Source organism: Leopardus geoffroyi, chromosome A1, assembly GCF_018350155.1.
Source record: "Leopardus geoffroyi isolate Oge1 chromosome A1, O.geoffroyi_Oge1_pat1.0, whole genome shotgun sequence".
NCBI lineage: Eukaryota > Metazoa > Chordata > Mammalia > Carnivora > Felidae > Leopardus > Leopardus geoffroyi.
Window position 1 is genome coordinate 7,747,717 of NC_059326.1, and position 16,551 is coordinate 7,764,267.

The 16,551-nt window shown below is 37.1% G+C and overlaps 1 protein-coding gene across 5 annotated transcripts in view; it reads left to right on the plus strand.

The window, feature by feature from the left end:
* The window catches only part of PAN3 (poly(A) specific ribonuclease subunit PAN3), a 131,646-nt gene that overhangs the window by 56,154 nt on the left and 58,941 nt on the right, over positions 1-16,551 (plus strand). For all 5 annotated transcript variants that reach the window (XM_045466000.1, XM_045465835.1, XM_045465917.1 and 2 more), the window contains one exon: positions 2,731-2,878. In XM_045466000.1, coding sequence (XP_045321956.1) covers positions 2,731-2,878 — 148 coding nt within the window. The remainder of the gene's footprint in view (positions 1-2,730; positions 2,879-16,551) is intronic.

Consider the following 16,551-nt stretch of genomic DNA (forward strand, 5'->3'; position numbering starts at 1 on the left):
TATTTTTTTAAACATGTTCAAAGTGGGTTCCTGTGCTGTTTTGTCACTTTATAAAACCCATCTTTATCCCTTAACCCCCCCCAAATTAAAGCCATTTCAAGAATCTATCCTTTAATGGTAGTTATTTTAAGTAATTGTATCATAAAAAGTATTCTCATTATTATTATAATTTTTAATTAATACTTGAAATATTTCTGATAGTTCTCTGATCTGGCTATAAGAATTTACATTGTCTGTTAATAATAATAGCTCTATTCTCTTATTCCTAAATTTAGTGGGTTTTTTTGTGTTACACCTAAATCCTGTGTAATTGTTTTTTCTGCCATTTAAATCCGTTTACTTTTTCTCTAATCTCAAATACTCAGAGTTGAATAAAACCAACTCTCACCCCATCCACTCAAGGGAATTGCCTTGCCATCTTAAATCAGGAAAGAGAAAGGAGGGAAGATTTTAGATTTTTCTCTTCACTTCTTAACTAAAATTCACTGTGAGGTACGTTTTTTTGCCACTGTGACTGTTGAATCTCTGAAGGTTGCAGTTTAGTGTGTAAACTTTCATAGTTAACATTAATTTAAATAATTTCTATTATAATAGATTTGGAGACTCTCTATTTGTTATAATGACATTTTATATATGATTTGTTTGGGAACGGTGGAATGATTATTTCCATCCTTTTCTCCTTTGTAAGAAATCCTTTCCAAGTCGGCTTTATAATGAATTTAAAATAATTAATTGAATTTAAATTAATTTAGAGAAGCTCAGCTTTGAAATCAGGTAGTCTGTTGTTCATAGTAAATATAAGGTCTAACTGACATGGAAAATGAGTAACACCTATTTCTCAGGAGTATGCCGCTGAAAGTTTTTGTATACACATGAAATTTTCTTTGTCGGAATTTGCGGTCTCTTAGTAATCTTGTAGTCCTGATGTCTCCATCTCTTTTAGGCACTCTGGACTCTCTTACCAAGATACACATTGCTTTTATCTTGACTCTTACCTTCTAAAATAGGTTTAAGATGAACTGAAACACATTGTTAGAGCTCTGAAGTGATCCTGTTAGTGGCCACGTGTTCCCTTGTAACTAGGGATTGGTGTGTTAGTAAAACGCATGGACTTCTTTTCTACCCCAGAAATTAAGGAATTGATCATACTTCTAAAGAGCATGCCACTATTTTTGAAAACTTTAGACTTTGGAAGTTTTAGAAAATAAAAATAAATATATAAAAGTGATAGAAGAGGAATTTTTTTTTTTTCCTTTGGAAAATATGTTTTGGATCAGGCCTGATTCCTCCTCCTCCTCCTCCTCCTCCTCCTCCTCCTCCTCTTCCTCTTCCTCTTCCTCTTTTTTTTTTCCTTCAGAATTTCATGTCTTAGATGTGGCAGTAAAAGAGGTCCATTCTTTAGTATGTATTAATTAAACCCAGATTAACATTTTCTCTACATTTTATCACTTTAATGTTAGCTGGTATGTAACTGGTAAACTCTCATTTGTCTTAGAGTTTAAATTTAGGTCAGCCTTTTGGCTGTAATCTTCCAAATCTAATCATTTGAACTCGAATTTATCAGGTTGAAGTGTCGTTCCTGCTGAATAGGGAAGTTGTTCTTGGGGTATACAGGAATTAGTCCGTCGTTTTATTTTCTGCCTTCTGTGGGAATGCATTTTTACATTCTAATGACCAGTTCTAAAAGATTTTTAAGTGATTAAATGCTTTGCGTAATTAAATTCTCTAAGTAATTAAATTCATGATTCAGTGTGTTTTAAACTTAGTTTGTATGTACACATAAAATGTGGGCCGAAGTGTGAATTATACTAAATTATCTCCTTGGCTGACCCTTTTGAAAGCTGAATTCAAATGATATCATTAATGAATCTTTATTATGCTAAGCATTTAGAATTTAAAATGGTCACCATTTCAGAAAAATATTTTGGATATTCATTTGTTCTTCATGGACAAGATAGAGGCCATTTGTGAATTTGATGTACAGTCTCATAATGTTCCAGTAGTTGTTAAAGCCAAACGTACCATGCCATTGAATATCTAAACTGTTGCAGCATAGTACAACTGTGAAGAAAATTTTTTTTCCATGTGATCTCACTGTAAAATATGCCTGTGATCCCACAGTAAAATACTTGAAATATAACAGAAGTTACATGTGATACTTGTAGGCATTGAAAGCATTGGAGCCTCTGGTACATTTTTCTTATATCTTGATTCTTCCCATATTTTCCTTGTTCTTAAATGTCTTTCTTGGCTGTACTCTCACTTAAATACATGGCACTATATTATTGGGGAAATACCTTAAGTACTTACGAGAAAGCAAATGATTAATTCTGGAATAAAGGCACTTTTGACCTCTATTCTGGTAGAAGTGGTTTAAAGATATTTAACTTGAAACTTGTTGCTCAGTTTTGAGGTAGTCTCAACCTCCCACTTCTCTAAAATGTGTTAGGATAGTTTGGTATGATGGGTATTTGACAATCAAGGCAAATTTTACGTTTTCTGGGGTTAAATTCTGCAACTGCAGTGATTAAAATCCTCAAATTTGATTAAAACGTTTCCTTCAAGAAATGTGATTATACCACCCCAAAATGTGGAAATTAGAAATGCTATAAGTCCTTTCAATAAAATCTTTTACTCAGTAAATAAAGCACTGTGGAATAATGCCTAGTAGATTCAATGTCTTTTTTGGGCTTAAAGTGTGTTAACTTACTATATTTGATTTTTAAATAGACACCAAATCCTACTGCAAGCGAGTTTATTCCTAAAGGAGGATCAACCTCCAGGCTGAGTAACGTGTCCCAGTCAAATATGTCTGCCTTCTCTCAAGTTTTCTCTCACCCGTCCCTGGGAAGTCCTGCTGCTGCTGGCTTAGCACCAGGTAAGTTGAGTGACTATTTCCAGTGAGTTCCAGAGAACATATCCGTAAACACCATTTGCTATTAGTTCATCAGAACTGAAATTGTATACTTGAATGGTTCACATTTGGACACATTATGGGTTTTGTGTTGTCGGTTTTGGTACCATAGATCAAATTTGTAGTTGAAAATTTTAAAGCAAAATTTAAATATGAACAAAAATTATATATGAGCATGTGTAAAAGCACACAAATTTAAAGGAGAAAATGGTTTCTTACAAAAAAGATCTACTTGGACCATAGTATTTCCCTATTTTTTAAAGTCAGTAATAATGCTGTTTCATTCAAAAGCTTCTGTAAAAACATCAGAAATAGAATATTCATATGTATATATGCTTCGAAGTCTTAATTTTATAGGAAATTTCTAAAAAATAATTCTGTATCATTCTAAATGTAAGTTTAGATGTATTGCCTTTCTGGTGTTTGATCATAAATCTATTGTAGTAGTTTTAAATTGGGTGAAGTATAAACAGTAGTAGGAAAGAAATGCATTAGGGGTCATCGAGGTAGAGAAAATCGTACTTTTCTTTTTTTTTCCACATTTACCCATACTGGCAGAAGAATTTGAGCAAATGCATTTGTACACCAGGGGTCCTGAGGTGTAGTTCACAGTGACCCTTTGTGAACCATTTTCTTTGAAGTCCCCTCTTTCATTTTAAAAATTAATGCAACTTTTGCACTCCATCACATTAACATTTACTTTAATATAACAATATGAAAAACTTCTTGGATAAATAACATCATTCCTCTCTACTACTCTGTACCTTAATTAGGAAACCAAGGTATGGAGAATTATGTTGAATTTATATTAAGTGATAAAGTGGGTTATGTTGTGTTGATAAACTGTTTGAACTGCTCACACAGATTATGTTTCTAGAACCTATGCCGACTAATGACCACTTAGCCTTGAATGTTTCAAAAAACAGAAACAAAATGAATTACGGATATACTAATGGAAGCCAAAAAGTCCACCTGGATCAGCCTGGAACTAGTTCTGCCTCCAGAGCTTAATCCAGTTAGTGAGATGGATCATTGGTTTTGATACCGCCATTGAAATCAAGGATTTTTTTGAGATGCACAATGAGAGAAGATGCTGATAATTCTATGGAACAGAGCGAATAAAGTGCCGAGTGCACTTAGAGGCGGAATAACCTTGTGTTGCGAGGCTTTTGTCAGAGCCTCCTTCTGCCACCTTTTTCTCTCTTGCTCTCTTTCTTCCTACTCCTCTCCCCTTCCCTTTCAACTCCCTCCCCCTCACCTGTCCCCTTACCTTTTCTTCTACTTTGGCTCTTTCTAGGTTCAGTTGAATTTGTAAACATTTTCCCTTCTTCCGTAGAGAGCAGTGTCACAGTTGAACATCCCTGGTAGCCTAAAAGTTTTACTTGTAAGTAATGTGCTACGATTTTTCTCCCATTGAGGTGTGTTCACATTGTTGACATGAACATAATCTACGTGTCAGCTGTACACGTAAACTTTCTTAAAGATGGTCCAGACTTCTGAGCAGTGTTTCATAAAGCCCCCACAAGAATGGTGTCCGTATGCCAGTCAGAAAACACTGACTCCCTCAGTGAAGTGCCAGTTTATTTTGGCCTAACAACACATCTTCTCTTGTCTCAAAAGTAAATATTTTGTTCACACCTGTGATCAGACTAGTTCAAGCTTGCCATTAAAAAAAAAAAAAAAAAAATAGGCCTTTTCAATATTCAAAGAGTTAAAATGTCAGAGAAAATTTTAGATCTTGAAAGCTTTTAGTTAAAAATTTTAGTAATGCTGTGGTAGTTCTTTCAGCTCTCTAGTAGGTGTTAACTTTTGTGTAGGTGGGCGTTTCATTGGTCTCAATTGGGTATCACAACCTAAATTTAAGATGAAATTAATCAATTTAAAATGTTAAATTAACTGGGAAACTATGTACTGTTCTATATAGCTCTAACATTAAAAAGGTCATTTTACTTCCTATTAATGAAAGTAATTCCTGTCTGGAACCATTGGAAATGGGTCAGTATATCATATTAAATGTGTTCCTGAATACCTCTTATTTAAAAATTATTTTTCATTCAAATGAAAATCAACTAACTAATAAGCTAAAGTATTTTCCACAAATACTGGAATGATGAGTGGTTTTGCATTTATTATTTCTTCATATTTTCTCCTTTTAGTTAATGGCTTAACACTTTCTGGAGATGAACAAAGAGAAACAAATTACGTGTCCCTCCAGTGTCTTCCGTCACTTCTTACCCACAAATGTTCTTTTTTTCAAGGCCTGGGAAAGGACTTTGGTATTTCCACTTTAAAGTTGTAGAATCAAAAAAGTGGTAGAGCTTATGTATCTACCTTAGTGGTGATTTAATTCATCTCTGATGCTTCTTGTCTACTGTAGATGTAATCTGTTAATAATTTTCAGTTTATGAAGTTTCATTTTCTCTTTTATTTCCAGTTTAGAAATGATTGCCCTTGAAAATATGTCAAGTTACTGTGTTTTCCCCTAAAAAACATGAACCCTTAAAAATTTTGGCACACAAATGTAAACTATAGCAATGTCATTTTCATCATAGGTGAAAAAAAATACATATTTAAATGCATCTTTTGGCCCAAGATGTAAAAATGTTTGAACAAAATTAAGTAGGTAATTAGATTTGAATTTCTTCAAATTAGAAGGAATAAAAGCATGCCTGGAAACACAGTAGATCTGGAGTGAAAAAGTTTCTTTGCTTTAAAATGTGTTTTCATCACTTTTAAAACCTAATTTGCATTTTGAAAAAGCTTTAATATACGAAGTAAAATTTTATACAAAAGTTATTTGAATTTATTCAGAACTAATTAGGTTTAAAGGGTAGTTACATTGCTAACAATGTACGGCACACATTAGGTTTCCATTGAATTGTACACGTAGCCATTTTATTCTCCTTTAAGAAATCGAGAATCTACAGGCTTAGCTGTTGTATGCACATTTAACCTAAGAACAGTAGCTAGGTACGTTCTAAGTATCTTCTATGAATGGTTGTTAAAGGAGTATTTGGGTTTAGGGCGCTCCACTTGGACTTCATGGTCTTTGAGAACCCTTACAGTTATATGCATATTTTTATTTCGAAACATGTATTTTTCTCCGGTCACAAGATGTATTATTTTTCTTCTGGGAGAAGCACAACCTTCTGAAAGTTAAGAGCCGCCGGCTTAACACACACTTAGCAAAATTTATTTCCAGACTGTATTTTAGTAAGAAGATTTCACAAGTGACAGTTAAAGATCTATTTTTTTCCCAGTAGGTCTTGCTTTAGGTGAAGTTTTTGAATAGATCTTTAGAAATGAAAATATGACTGCACTAAGTGCATGAAATGATAGTTTATGTTTTTTTTTTTTTTTTGTGCCATGAAAAATAATCTTGTCATGAGAGCTAATTGCTGACTCTTTTTGAATCAGAATTTTTCCTAAGAGTATATTTCTTGACTTGATAGTAGGCTGAGTAATCTAAATCTTGCTGCACTTCGAGTTTAATTGCCTCAGTATTAACCCCAGTCCATTTGAAAGTGATTTTAAGACAGGTACCAACAGGAGCATACGTTTCTGGGCAGTGTGCTGGTGTATCTGGTGGTTTAATGCCCAATTGGGAGTCCAGATTTGAGCATCTCTTGAGCCCCTTGATTGCGTGTGGACACTTGGGAGGGACAGAGGGAGTTCTTGAATTTGGAAATGCCGTCAGCAATTTATGAATGACGAAGAGAGCCATATAATTCATTTCTTTAAGATGAGAATGGTGCAGATTTTTGGACCATTAGATATATTTTATTGTGAATTATTATGGCAAATGTCAGCTGGTTGATTGGGGAGAAGCATTTAATTATTATACCAAACTTACCATTTTTAAATAATTGCATTTGTTATACATTATATTGTAATATTATAGAAAAATCTCAAGAAAATAAGCTTTTAGATCTAGTTTTTTGAAATGAGGGTGCCAAATTGATGGATAAAATTAGCTAGTTTTCTTTATTCTTCGGCTTGGTCAGTGTATGGGGGAAGAAGGTGACAGGAAAGGAAAAGGGGAAATTAACACATTTTCATCATTTATTAAAATACTAAACATCATATATATAATTTTATGTAAATATATCAAATGGTGCTTAAGCAAGAATAGTTGTTTTTGTAACGTCGAAACGTTTGAGTAAGAAGATTTTTTCTTAAAGTTCTATGCTAAAAAATGATAAAGTTCTGTGATTCATTAGCTCTGTGGCATTTCATACCATACACGAACAAATGGAGGCTTAATTCATTTCATTTGCGTAGTAGTTGGTTTCTGGAACAATCTGACACTGGTCATTGATCTAGGTGGAACTTTCTGGGGTTGATATAATTGAGCCTTGTGCTGGTTTAGAAGTGACTTTCTTGACAGATTATCATCTAGCTTCTGCTTTGTCACTTAAAGTAGTAAGGAATTCATTGGCCAAGCAAGGTAGCTCAGGGTACATTTGAAAAGCTCGAATAAAAAAGAAAATGATGTCTGAACACTGAACTAAACTCTGTCTTCTCTTTTGTCCACTAGTCCTAGTTCTTTCTCTTTGTGTTTAATGGAGTAAGTCAAAATCTTTTCTACGTGATAGCCCTTTTAGGTATTTTCTTTTCGGGACGAGTTGTATGTATGTGTGTGTCCATATAACTGATCAGTTTGTATGATTGAAAAACAAGAGAGAGGACAAGCTGGGGTATATTATTAAAACTAACAAATTGTATAGGTCAGAAGTTACGAACTCTTCTAAGTCCTTGTGGCTGGAACACTACTGTGGATAAAGTTAAATCCGCAGATATGTGTGCCCAGTTAGCTGTATCACTACTCTGATACCCAGCTAAGAAGTGTGTGTGCCTTTGGGAAAATAGGAAACTCTGCTAATAGGTTGAAACTCTGGTCTTGCCAGTGGTGAATACCTAAGTTCATATTTAAAATTTTGCCGTGTATCTTAGGCTCTACATTGAAATCTCTGAAGGCATTAAAAACTTCATACTCTATCACTTTAGACTATTTTATGTTGTATTCAATGGTATAATTACTGAAAATAAAATTATAAAAAATATGTATGTAATTCTTAAACATCACCATGGTTTTTATAGGATGTTACTCTGAGTAGGTTTTCCTATAATTATTTTCCAGAAGTCTACTATTAAATGGATTCTGTGGGTCAGTCAAGTAATTCTACCATGATTTTATTTTGATATTTCAGTCTGAACTGATTTCTCTGGATTATTTTTATACTTAATAACAACAGAGGTAGTTTGGCATGAAACTATTCTTCTAATTTGTAAAAATATCAATCTGGATTTCCTAAGCATATTACAGATTCCTTAAGAAGGGCCATGTCATTTCTTATCTAGCACAAATTTAGGCATATAGATAGTGCCTAGGAGGTGCTTACTCATTTAAGCTTCACTTTTGTCTTGAGAAGAAATGTTTTCATTGGTCAGTGTCTCTCAAATACAGTGAATTTTAATGATTTCGTAAACGTCTTTGAAAACTTCTTAAAACTGCAAATGTTCGAGAGAATATAGATGCAAATGGTCCTATGAGAACAGCAGTGTGCCTGTTGACAGTTTGACTGTATCAGAACTAGAGTCACTTTGTGTTTTGAGGTGCTAAAACCAGTGAAAATATTTATAAGTATTATTTTTATATTGCATGTTTTCCATTTTTTTGTAACGACTTTGTTTTTCAGGTATGTTCAGCAGAATCACTCAAAGCTTTCCAGGTTTTCTAATTGGGATTACTTTGTATATTAAAAAATGAAATAAAAATATATAGTTAAGATCAGGGCTCTCTGAGGTTTTTGTGAAGAGGACCGTTTCATTGGCCTGTAATGTTGAGCTCGTCCTAGATGGAAACTGCTCTTTGTATGCATGTATAATGCTACAGATGGTGATGTCCCAGGGAAGATTACTAACAGTAGAACCGTAGAGCCATAACTGGGTTGGGAGTGCCTGCGGGCCTATATTCCCTTCCCAGTTGGGAATTTCAGGAAACTGAGGCGAGACGTTAATGGCGCAGAGGGGGATGTGGCTGCTGCAGCTGGCTTGGAGACCTGTCAGGTAAGGTTTAATAGCTACCAGTAGATGTTCTACTGGTTGGGGAATCCCTGCTTAATACCTCCTGTTAGGTTTGAGAGTTCCTGTTGCGGACTTCCTGTTTAAACCTCATGTATTGGCTGACTTGTCCCTTACCTGTGGGGTAGGGGCTGGATGGGAGTGGGCCGGGGTTCCCTTCCATTGTAAGTTCAGTAATCTACAACTGCAGCAACGTCCCTGCTGCTCTTTGGCCGCTTTCCTTGGATCATGACTTGATTGCCCTTAGAACATGGCGCTAGTTACAGTAAAGTAGCTGTGTGGCTTTTTGGCACACACCCTTTGATCCCAGTGTTTTAGCACCTTCATTTCTATGAGAAGGTACCTTTCGATGATTTTAAAAGTCTTTCTAGCGGAAAATTGTATTGTTTTGTGACACGTGGATCTACAGGAGATAGGTACACTAAAAGGAGTCAAAAATGAACACAGTGATGGGGCAGAGGTAGCAAAAGGAGAGAAGAGTTTGATTTCTGTACTAGACCTAACAGGGACTTTAAAAGGCATCGGACTTCCTTGACCTGGTCTGTGTACATGAAAATCCCACCAAGGCTGCGTTTGTATCGTAGGGGGAGATGAGGGGAGTTTTGTTTCAGTAGTGTAAGATTAGCATCTGGTGAATCAGGGTTTTGTAATGGTTCTGGATGAACTGAGGCAGAGAGAACATAGATTAGTTGAATGCCCAAGAACACTCCTGATTCCCAGCTGAATGTAGAAAGCTACAAGTCGGCCTCTCACCTCCCGACCTTGTCCCTTTAATTCAAATGGGTCGAGAGCTCAGGATCATTTCTTCTTTAACCTTTTGGTTCAGTGGTGCTGGTAGGTACTCAGCGAGGGAGAGCGTGTGTGTGTGAATAAAGTTACCGTGCCGTGTGCTTTATGTCCAGTTAGGAGTAGTCCCCTAATTCTACAGGAACGACTTGAATGGTCGCAGCCTCTTGTATATCTTGAATTTTCCCTGATCCTTCTCTGCGTGACTAGTCAAATTCATATATGAAAGTCATCTATCTGTTTTCTTACTCTTCTCTGCCTTTCAGATGTACGGTCTGAGTAGAGCATGTGGGAAGGGGCCTAGAAAAGACAGGAATTAAGAGATGTATCTGTTTTAAAACCCCAGTGCACATAGGCTTGTAAAGCCTCAACATAAATACTAGCAAACACTCAGATGTGGACTGCATGTTTATGGTGATGATGTTTATTAGTTCCGGATTTTTTTTTTTTTAATTTTTTTTTTCAACGTTTATTTATTTTTGGGACAGAGAGAGACAGAGCATGAACGGGGGAGGGGCAGAGAGAGAGGGAGACACAGAATCGGAAACAGGCTCCAGGCTCCGAGCCATCGGCCCAGAGCCTGACGCGGGGCTCGAACTCACGGACCGCGAGATCGTGACCTGGCTGAAGTCGGACGCTTAACCGACTGCGCCACCCAGGCGCCCTAGTTCCGGATTTTTTTAGTCACGAATCTCTTACACATTGATATGTCCGAAATGACATACTTTCTCATGAGTTCATAAATATCTTAATGTATTTTAGATGCAGTTCCCAGATTTTAGATTAGTATTCCTATAAGTAGTAACTAGTCGTTAACGCTCCCTTTGAGGGGTTTTGGACCTTAAAGAAAACAGTACAGATGAGTAGGCTGCTAATACAATCATTGTCCCCCAAACTGCCCTCTAGGCTGTAGTTACTATGGATTGTAATCTTATTGCCCACTGTTTGTGGGGTGGTGGTAGGCTAACTGCTGAAACAAACATCCGAACCGTAAGGGCTTTATATGACCGATATTTATTTCTTGCTTTTGTGATAGTCCAGGCCAGACATTCAGGTCATCCGAGATGCTCTTTTCCACGTAGTCAGTCAGGGACCCAGATCAAGTGGTTTCTAGGCATCACTCTAGTCAGCTGGGAGAGGAGGAGCATCAGTGGGACGTTGCAGGGACAAGCCTGGAAACTGTCTCGTGTCCTGTGATGACTGTCCACCCAAACAGGAGCTTCTGTGTTTCTAAGCAGTGCGGTTTCGTTCGCCAGCCTTTGGATGTAAAATTTTAACAGTTGATCCTGGTTGTCTCCTGCGTATACATTTGGGGGCATTATCTTATTTGCATCTCTGAGATCTGTTTTAAGGAAATTGGCAAAGAAGCTACAATAAGTGATTTATCTAGCATGACAGGGAATGAAGCTTTCTGGCATACTTGATTTTTTTCCCATCAGAAGCTTTAATTGTCAGAACTTGAGATCTTCAGCAGTTTTTCACGGAAAGACTTCTAAAACTTGTAGTCCTTTGTTGCTTCAGATCAACTATTACCTTTTTTTGGTGACTCTTGGTCAGCTCCGTGTGCCTCGGTGAAGGCACTGAACCAGAATACAATTGATACCCTTCAGGTATCAGAGTTTGTGAGCAGTTTGTTTCAAGTTACGCAATGACTCAGATTCTTTGCCCTTTCCTTTGTCCTCTCACCCCCATAACTCCTTGAAGGTAAGGCCTTTTTCTTGCTCACTGAGTCTGTTAAAGTGCCTGAGTTCAGTGCCCTGAATGGACAACTCAGGCAAGTTTATTTGAACCACTTAGTGAGTTCTTACTGGCTTTTTATTGGTGACGGTGTGGTGCTCTCAGTATCTCCACCATGAGGGTAGTGGTTCTCAAATTTGAGAGCCCATCACGATCCCCCGGAGTGCCTGTTAAAACCTAACCCTTGCCGAGTCCCATCCTCAGAGTTTCTGACTTCGTAGGTCTGGGGGAGCTGGACGATTGACTTTTCTAATTTATTTCCACACGATACTGATAAGATTGCTTTTCTTGGGAAGCCATTTTGAGAACCACTGCTCTTAGTGCTCTATGCCGTCTTCTTTCCCCTTAGTGCACTCAAGTGGTGGGGGGGGGGGCCGGGGATAGAGAGAGAGAGAGAAAGAGAAAGAGAAAGAAAATCCCAAGCAGCCTCCACACTCAGCCCCTGGGCTCCATCCCATGACCCTGGGATCATGCGTGACCCGAGCCAAAATCAAGAGTTGGACGTTCAGTCGACTGAGCCACCCAGGCGCCCCTCTCCTTTTTTTCTTATAACCCCTTTCTTTTCCTTAGGAGGAAGGAAAGAGCTGAAGGCTGAGAGCACACATACATTTTTTGATGCTACTACTTTTTTTTCAAAGAAAAAGACTTTGAGGGGCTCCTGGGTGGCTCAGTGGGTTAAGCATAGGACTCTTGACTTCAGCTCAGGTCATGATCTCACAGTTGGTGAGATCATGATCTCACAGTTGGTGAGATCGAGCCCCGCGTCGAGCTCTGCACGGTCATCGGGGAACCTGCTTGGGATTCTCTCTCTCCCTCTGCCCCTCCCCCCTCATGTGTCTGCAGCTCCCATGCATGTACATGTGCACGCTCTGTCTCTCAGATAAACTTAGAAAGAAACACACGGACCTAGGGACTTGAATTGTTGCCTGTGAATAAGGTATATGGGCTTTAAATTATCCTTTGAGGCTAGTTTTGCTTTTCTAGCTCACGACTATGTTCTGGATGACTGAAGTGATAAGTATCCATTGAATTAATTGTTACAGGGGTTCTGAAGCTCATTCAAGATCATAAACACAATAAAAAAACAAACTGGGCAATGGGGATTTCTTCCACCTTAGTATTGGTAATGGGGCAAAAATATTGTAAGTTAATTATTGTAATACATCTAATTTTTCAGAATGCCCGAAAAATGAAAAGCATAAGTACCATGGCTCTTTAAAAATTTAAACCTCATGGATCTTGAATCAGTAATCAGATATCTTTTGTTTACACATTGCATTTTAGTATGTGTGCTTTAAAGTTTTTATGTAGAGACCAACTAAATTGTTATTTATGCTAGAGAAATAAGAGAGATGTTTATTGATTCAATCACAACATTTTCTTGAAGTCAAATTTCAATTTTTGTTTTAAATTTGGCATTCGTTTTTATTCATTGGAAAGAAACCCAGAGCTAAAATTCTAGTAACTGGTATTAATCTTATTATTTTTGTGACTATCTATAATTTTTTAGAAGCAGACACACTTGTCTTGGAGTAAGATTCTTGTTTGTAAACAGTGCAAACATAATTTGTCACTATGAATGAAAAACACCATTTATTCAAAGACATTCGCTATCACTTGGGAAGAAAAAATGGTTCTTTTGATCCAGAAAAGTTAGGTTTGTTATGAAATATTTGCCCTCTCCCCATATTGTTTTAACCCTTTGTGTAAATAATCTAAGTGTTATGATTTAAAAGATTGCCACCATTGTAGAGGCTAGGGAAGGTCCTACTGTTTCCGATCATTTGGCCAGGTTTAGGAACAGGCAGGTCACCGTTCTGTTTCTTCAAATAGTATAGCGATCAAATTAAGTTAACCTATACCAAAGTGAGTTACTATACAGGCTATCTAGTATAGTATATAGCTCTTAAAATTACAATTCATACCCTAAGAGTGGTTTTTGAAAACGTGGATAAGGTATTCACATTTCTAGAGGTTTAGATACTGTAGTTTACACGTAGTCTATATTGTAATAATATTTGTCAAATTAATTAATGAAAACTCATGGAAATAAGGCTGTTGGTAGAGGTAAGGCTGAAGGTAGGCCAAAGGGATGAATACAGTTTGTAGACATGGGAAACAAAACAGGTGTGCAGGCTGTGGTCTCCATCGAATTTGTAAGAGTATGTAGCTGATGGCACTCGGGTTGAATTCGTCATTGGAACTCAACTGTGTTTTCCTAACTTTGGTAAATGAGATTAAATAAATTTTGTGAGGCAGCTGTAGGGTACTTAACAGATTTTTCACTGCTTTTAGTGTTTCTAATAGTAGCCAGGTAGTCCAGGTACTTTTTATTACAGGTATATATATAATCAGTCAAAATGAAGTATGATTATATAAATCACTTGCCAAAATTTTCTAGATGTTAGGAGAAAACCAGAGATGGAAACTGAGTTGTATTTATTTTGGCTTGATCCGTATGGCTTCTATTAAATGTTACTTACATCAAAAAAAAAAATAAAGGGGGCCCCTGGGTGGCTCAGTCAGTTAAACTTTTGACTTCCCCTCAGGTCATGATCTCACAGTTTGTGAGTTTGAGCCCTGCATCGGGCTCTGTGCTGACAGCTCAGAGCCTGGAGCCTGCTTCGGATTCTGTGTCTCTCTCTATAATTCAGTAGTTAGAGAAACATTTTGTGCTTTTTTTTTTTTTATATTTTCTTACAAGTAAAAATACTGCTGTTTCTTTATATACTTCTTAAAAGAATGAAAAAGAATACATGTGATGTCTTCATGGTCTTACTCAAATAATTTTTAAATCAAAAAAAATTTTTTTTGATGGAGTCTTTAAAAACAAGATTCAGGTTTCTTCTACTATTACTATATTAGAAGGCTTAAGGTAGATGCTGAAGGATGGCAAAATAAGAGTAGAATCAGGTATACCCCAAGTACTAGAGGTTCTTTGAATCCAAGGTACAGTTTACCATGAGTCTAGATTTTGGACTTAAAGAGAAGAAAATTGTTTCGTCATACTTCTTAAAAAGACTTTCATTGGTAGCCGATGATTTGATTCTGGTCCACTCTATGTGCGATGTATTTGCATGTAGGATGTGAAGCTCTGCTACCTTCAATTCAAAAAGAAATCTACGAGGCTGCCCGATGGCTCAGTCCATTGAGCCTGTGACTCTTGGTTTCAGCTGAGGGCATGATTTCATGACTCCAGGGAGCAAATCCTGCAATTGGGCTGTGCGCTGACAGAGTGGAGCCTGCCTGGGATTCTCTCTCCTCCCTGCCCCTGCCCCTGCCCCTGCCCCTGCCCTTGCCCTGCTCGGGTGCGCGTGCTCTCTTGCTCTCTCTCCCTCTCTCAAAGTAAATACGTAAACATTAAAAAAAAAAAAATCTATGAAATACAGACTTCACTGGGAATTTAATTTCCCTAGGCATAAAAACATAATATCTACAAATTTAGATCTTATATGTCTTAAGAATCAGAGTAAGGGGCGCCTGGTGGCTCAGTTCGTTAAGCTTCTGACTTCAGCTCAAGTCACAGTCCCTCATGGTTTGTGAGTTCCAACCCCGCGTCGGGTTTGGTGTGGACAGCTCAGGGCCTGGAGCCTGCTTTGGATTCTGGGTTTCCCTGTCTCTCTGCCCCTCCCCTGCTCATGCTCACTTATTCTCTCTCTTTCTCTCAAAAATAAATCTTAAAAAGTTAAAAAAAAAAAAAAGAATCAGTAAGTTTTTAGGTAAGATACTCACTTTTATTAATTTGAGTTCTGGCACGTATAACCTTTATCCACAAAATTGTTCAAAATACTTGCTTTTATTATCTTGGGTGAAAGGTGTAATCTGTTAGGAAAATAATATATATGTAAGATGTAAGGTGAAATCATGCCCCTATTATTTTTATTTTTTTATTTTTTTATTTAAAAAAATTTTTTTTTTCAACCTTTATTTTTTTGGGGACAGAGAGAGACAGAGCATGAACGGGGGAGGGGCAGAGAGAGAGGGAGACACAGAATCGGAAACAGGCTCCAGGCTCTGAGCCATCAGCCCAGAGCCCGATGCGGGGCTCGAACTCCCGGACCGCGAGATCGTGACCTGGCTGAAGTCGGATGCTTAACCGACTGCGCTACCCAGGCGCCCCTCATGCCCCTATTATTAAGTAATAATATGTAGGTCTGTGAGTGTACATGTTTCCTATCTTTTATAGAATGAGTTTTTAGGTTAGTCCCAGTCTAAAACTTCTACCTGAATTTACAGGTTAAAATACTGTTTTCTCTCTGTCTCTTTTTTTTTTTTCCCCCCTTTTTAAGTTAACAGATATTCAGAATGCTTATTGTTAAACTAGAAAATGAGAATTTAAAACCAGTAATTGTAAATAAAGGCAGATATATTGGTGTAATTGGAAGAATCATAGATAGTAACTTCGGATGGTTGCTTTTAGTAATTGTGAAGTGAAAACAGTGGGAGAAATTCTATTAATACCTTACATACGTAGACAATTTGAATAAAAGACACTATACAGGGTGGAGTTTTCTTTCCTTGCCTGATTTATAGGTCTACAGTGTGTGTGTGTGTGTGTGTGTGTGTGTGAGTGAAATGCTTATATTCCATTTTATTCATGTTACCTCACGTAGTATTATTTAAAAATTGGTTATACATTTTAATCTCTTCTATAGAGAAGGAGGGAGTTTTGAGGTTTGCTCAATTGCATGCTTTCCTAATTTTTGGAAATTATGACTGTCTTATTCTTGGAATTGTGACTCCTTTTGGAGGAGAGGTATATTGTGTGGCTTGTGTGCATTTTGTATGTTGCAAATTTGTGGATTGGACATTTTATCTGTTCCTGCAGGAAGACTGAGGGCTATCTCAGGATGTTGTGAAATCAGGCTAGAGGTGTAGTGGGTTCTCATCATTTCACTAACAAAAATCAGATTCATAGTCTTTTTTTGTCTACCTAATCTCCCTGATGAGAGTGCTCTCAAGTGTTCTGTCTGTATTTGTATAAAAAGAATAAATTTGTAATTTAAAACTTTTATCCCATGAAAAGTAAT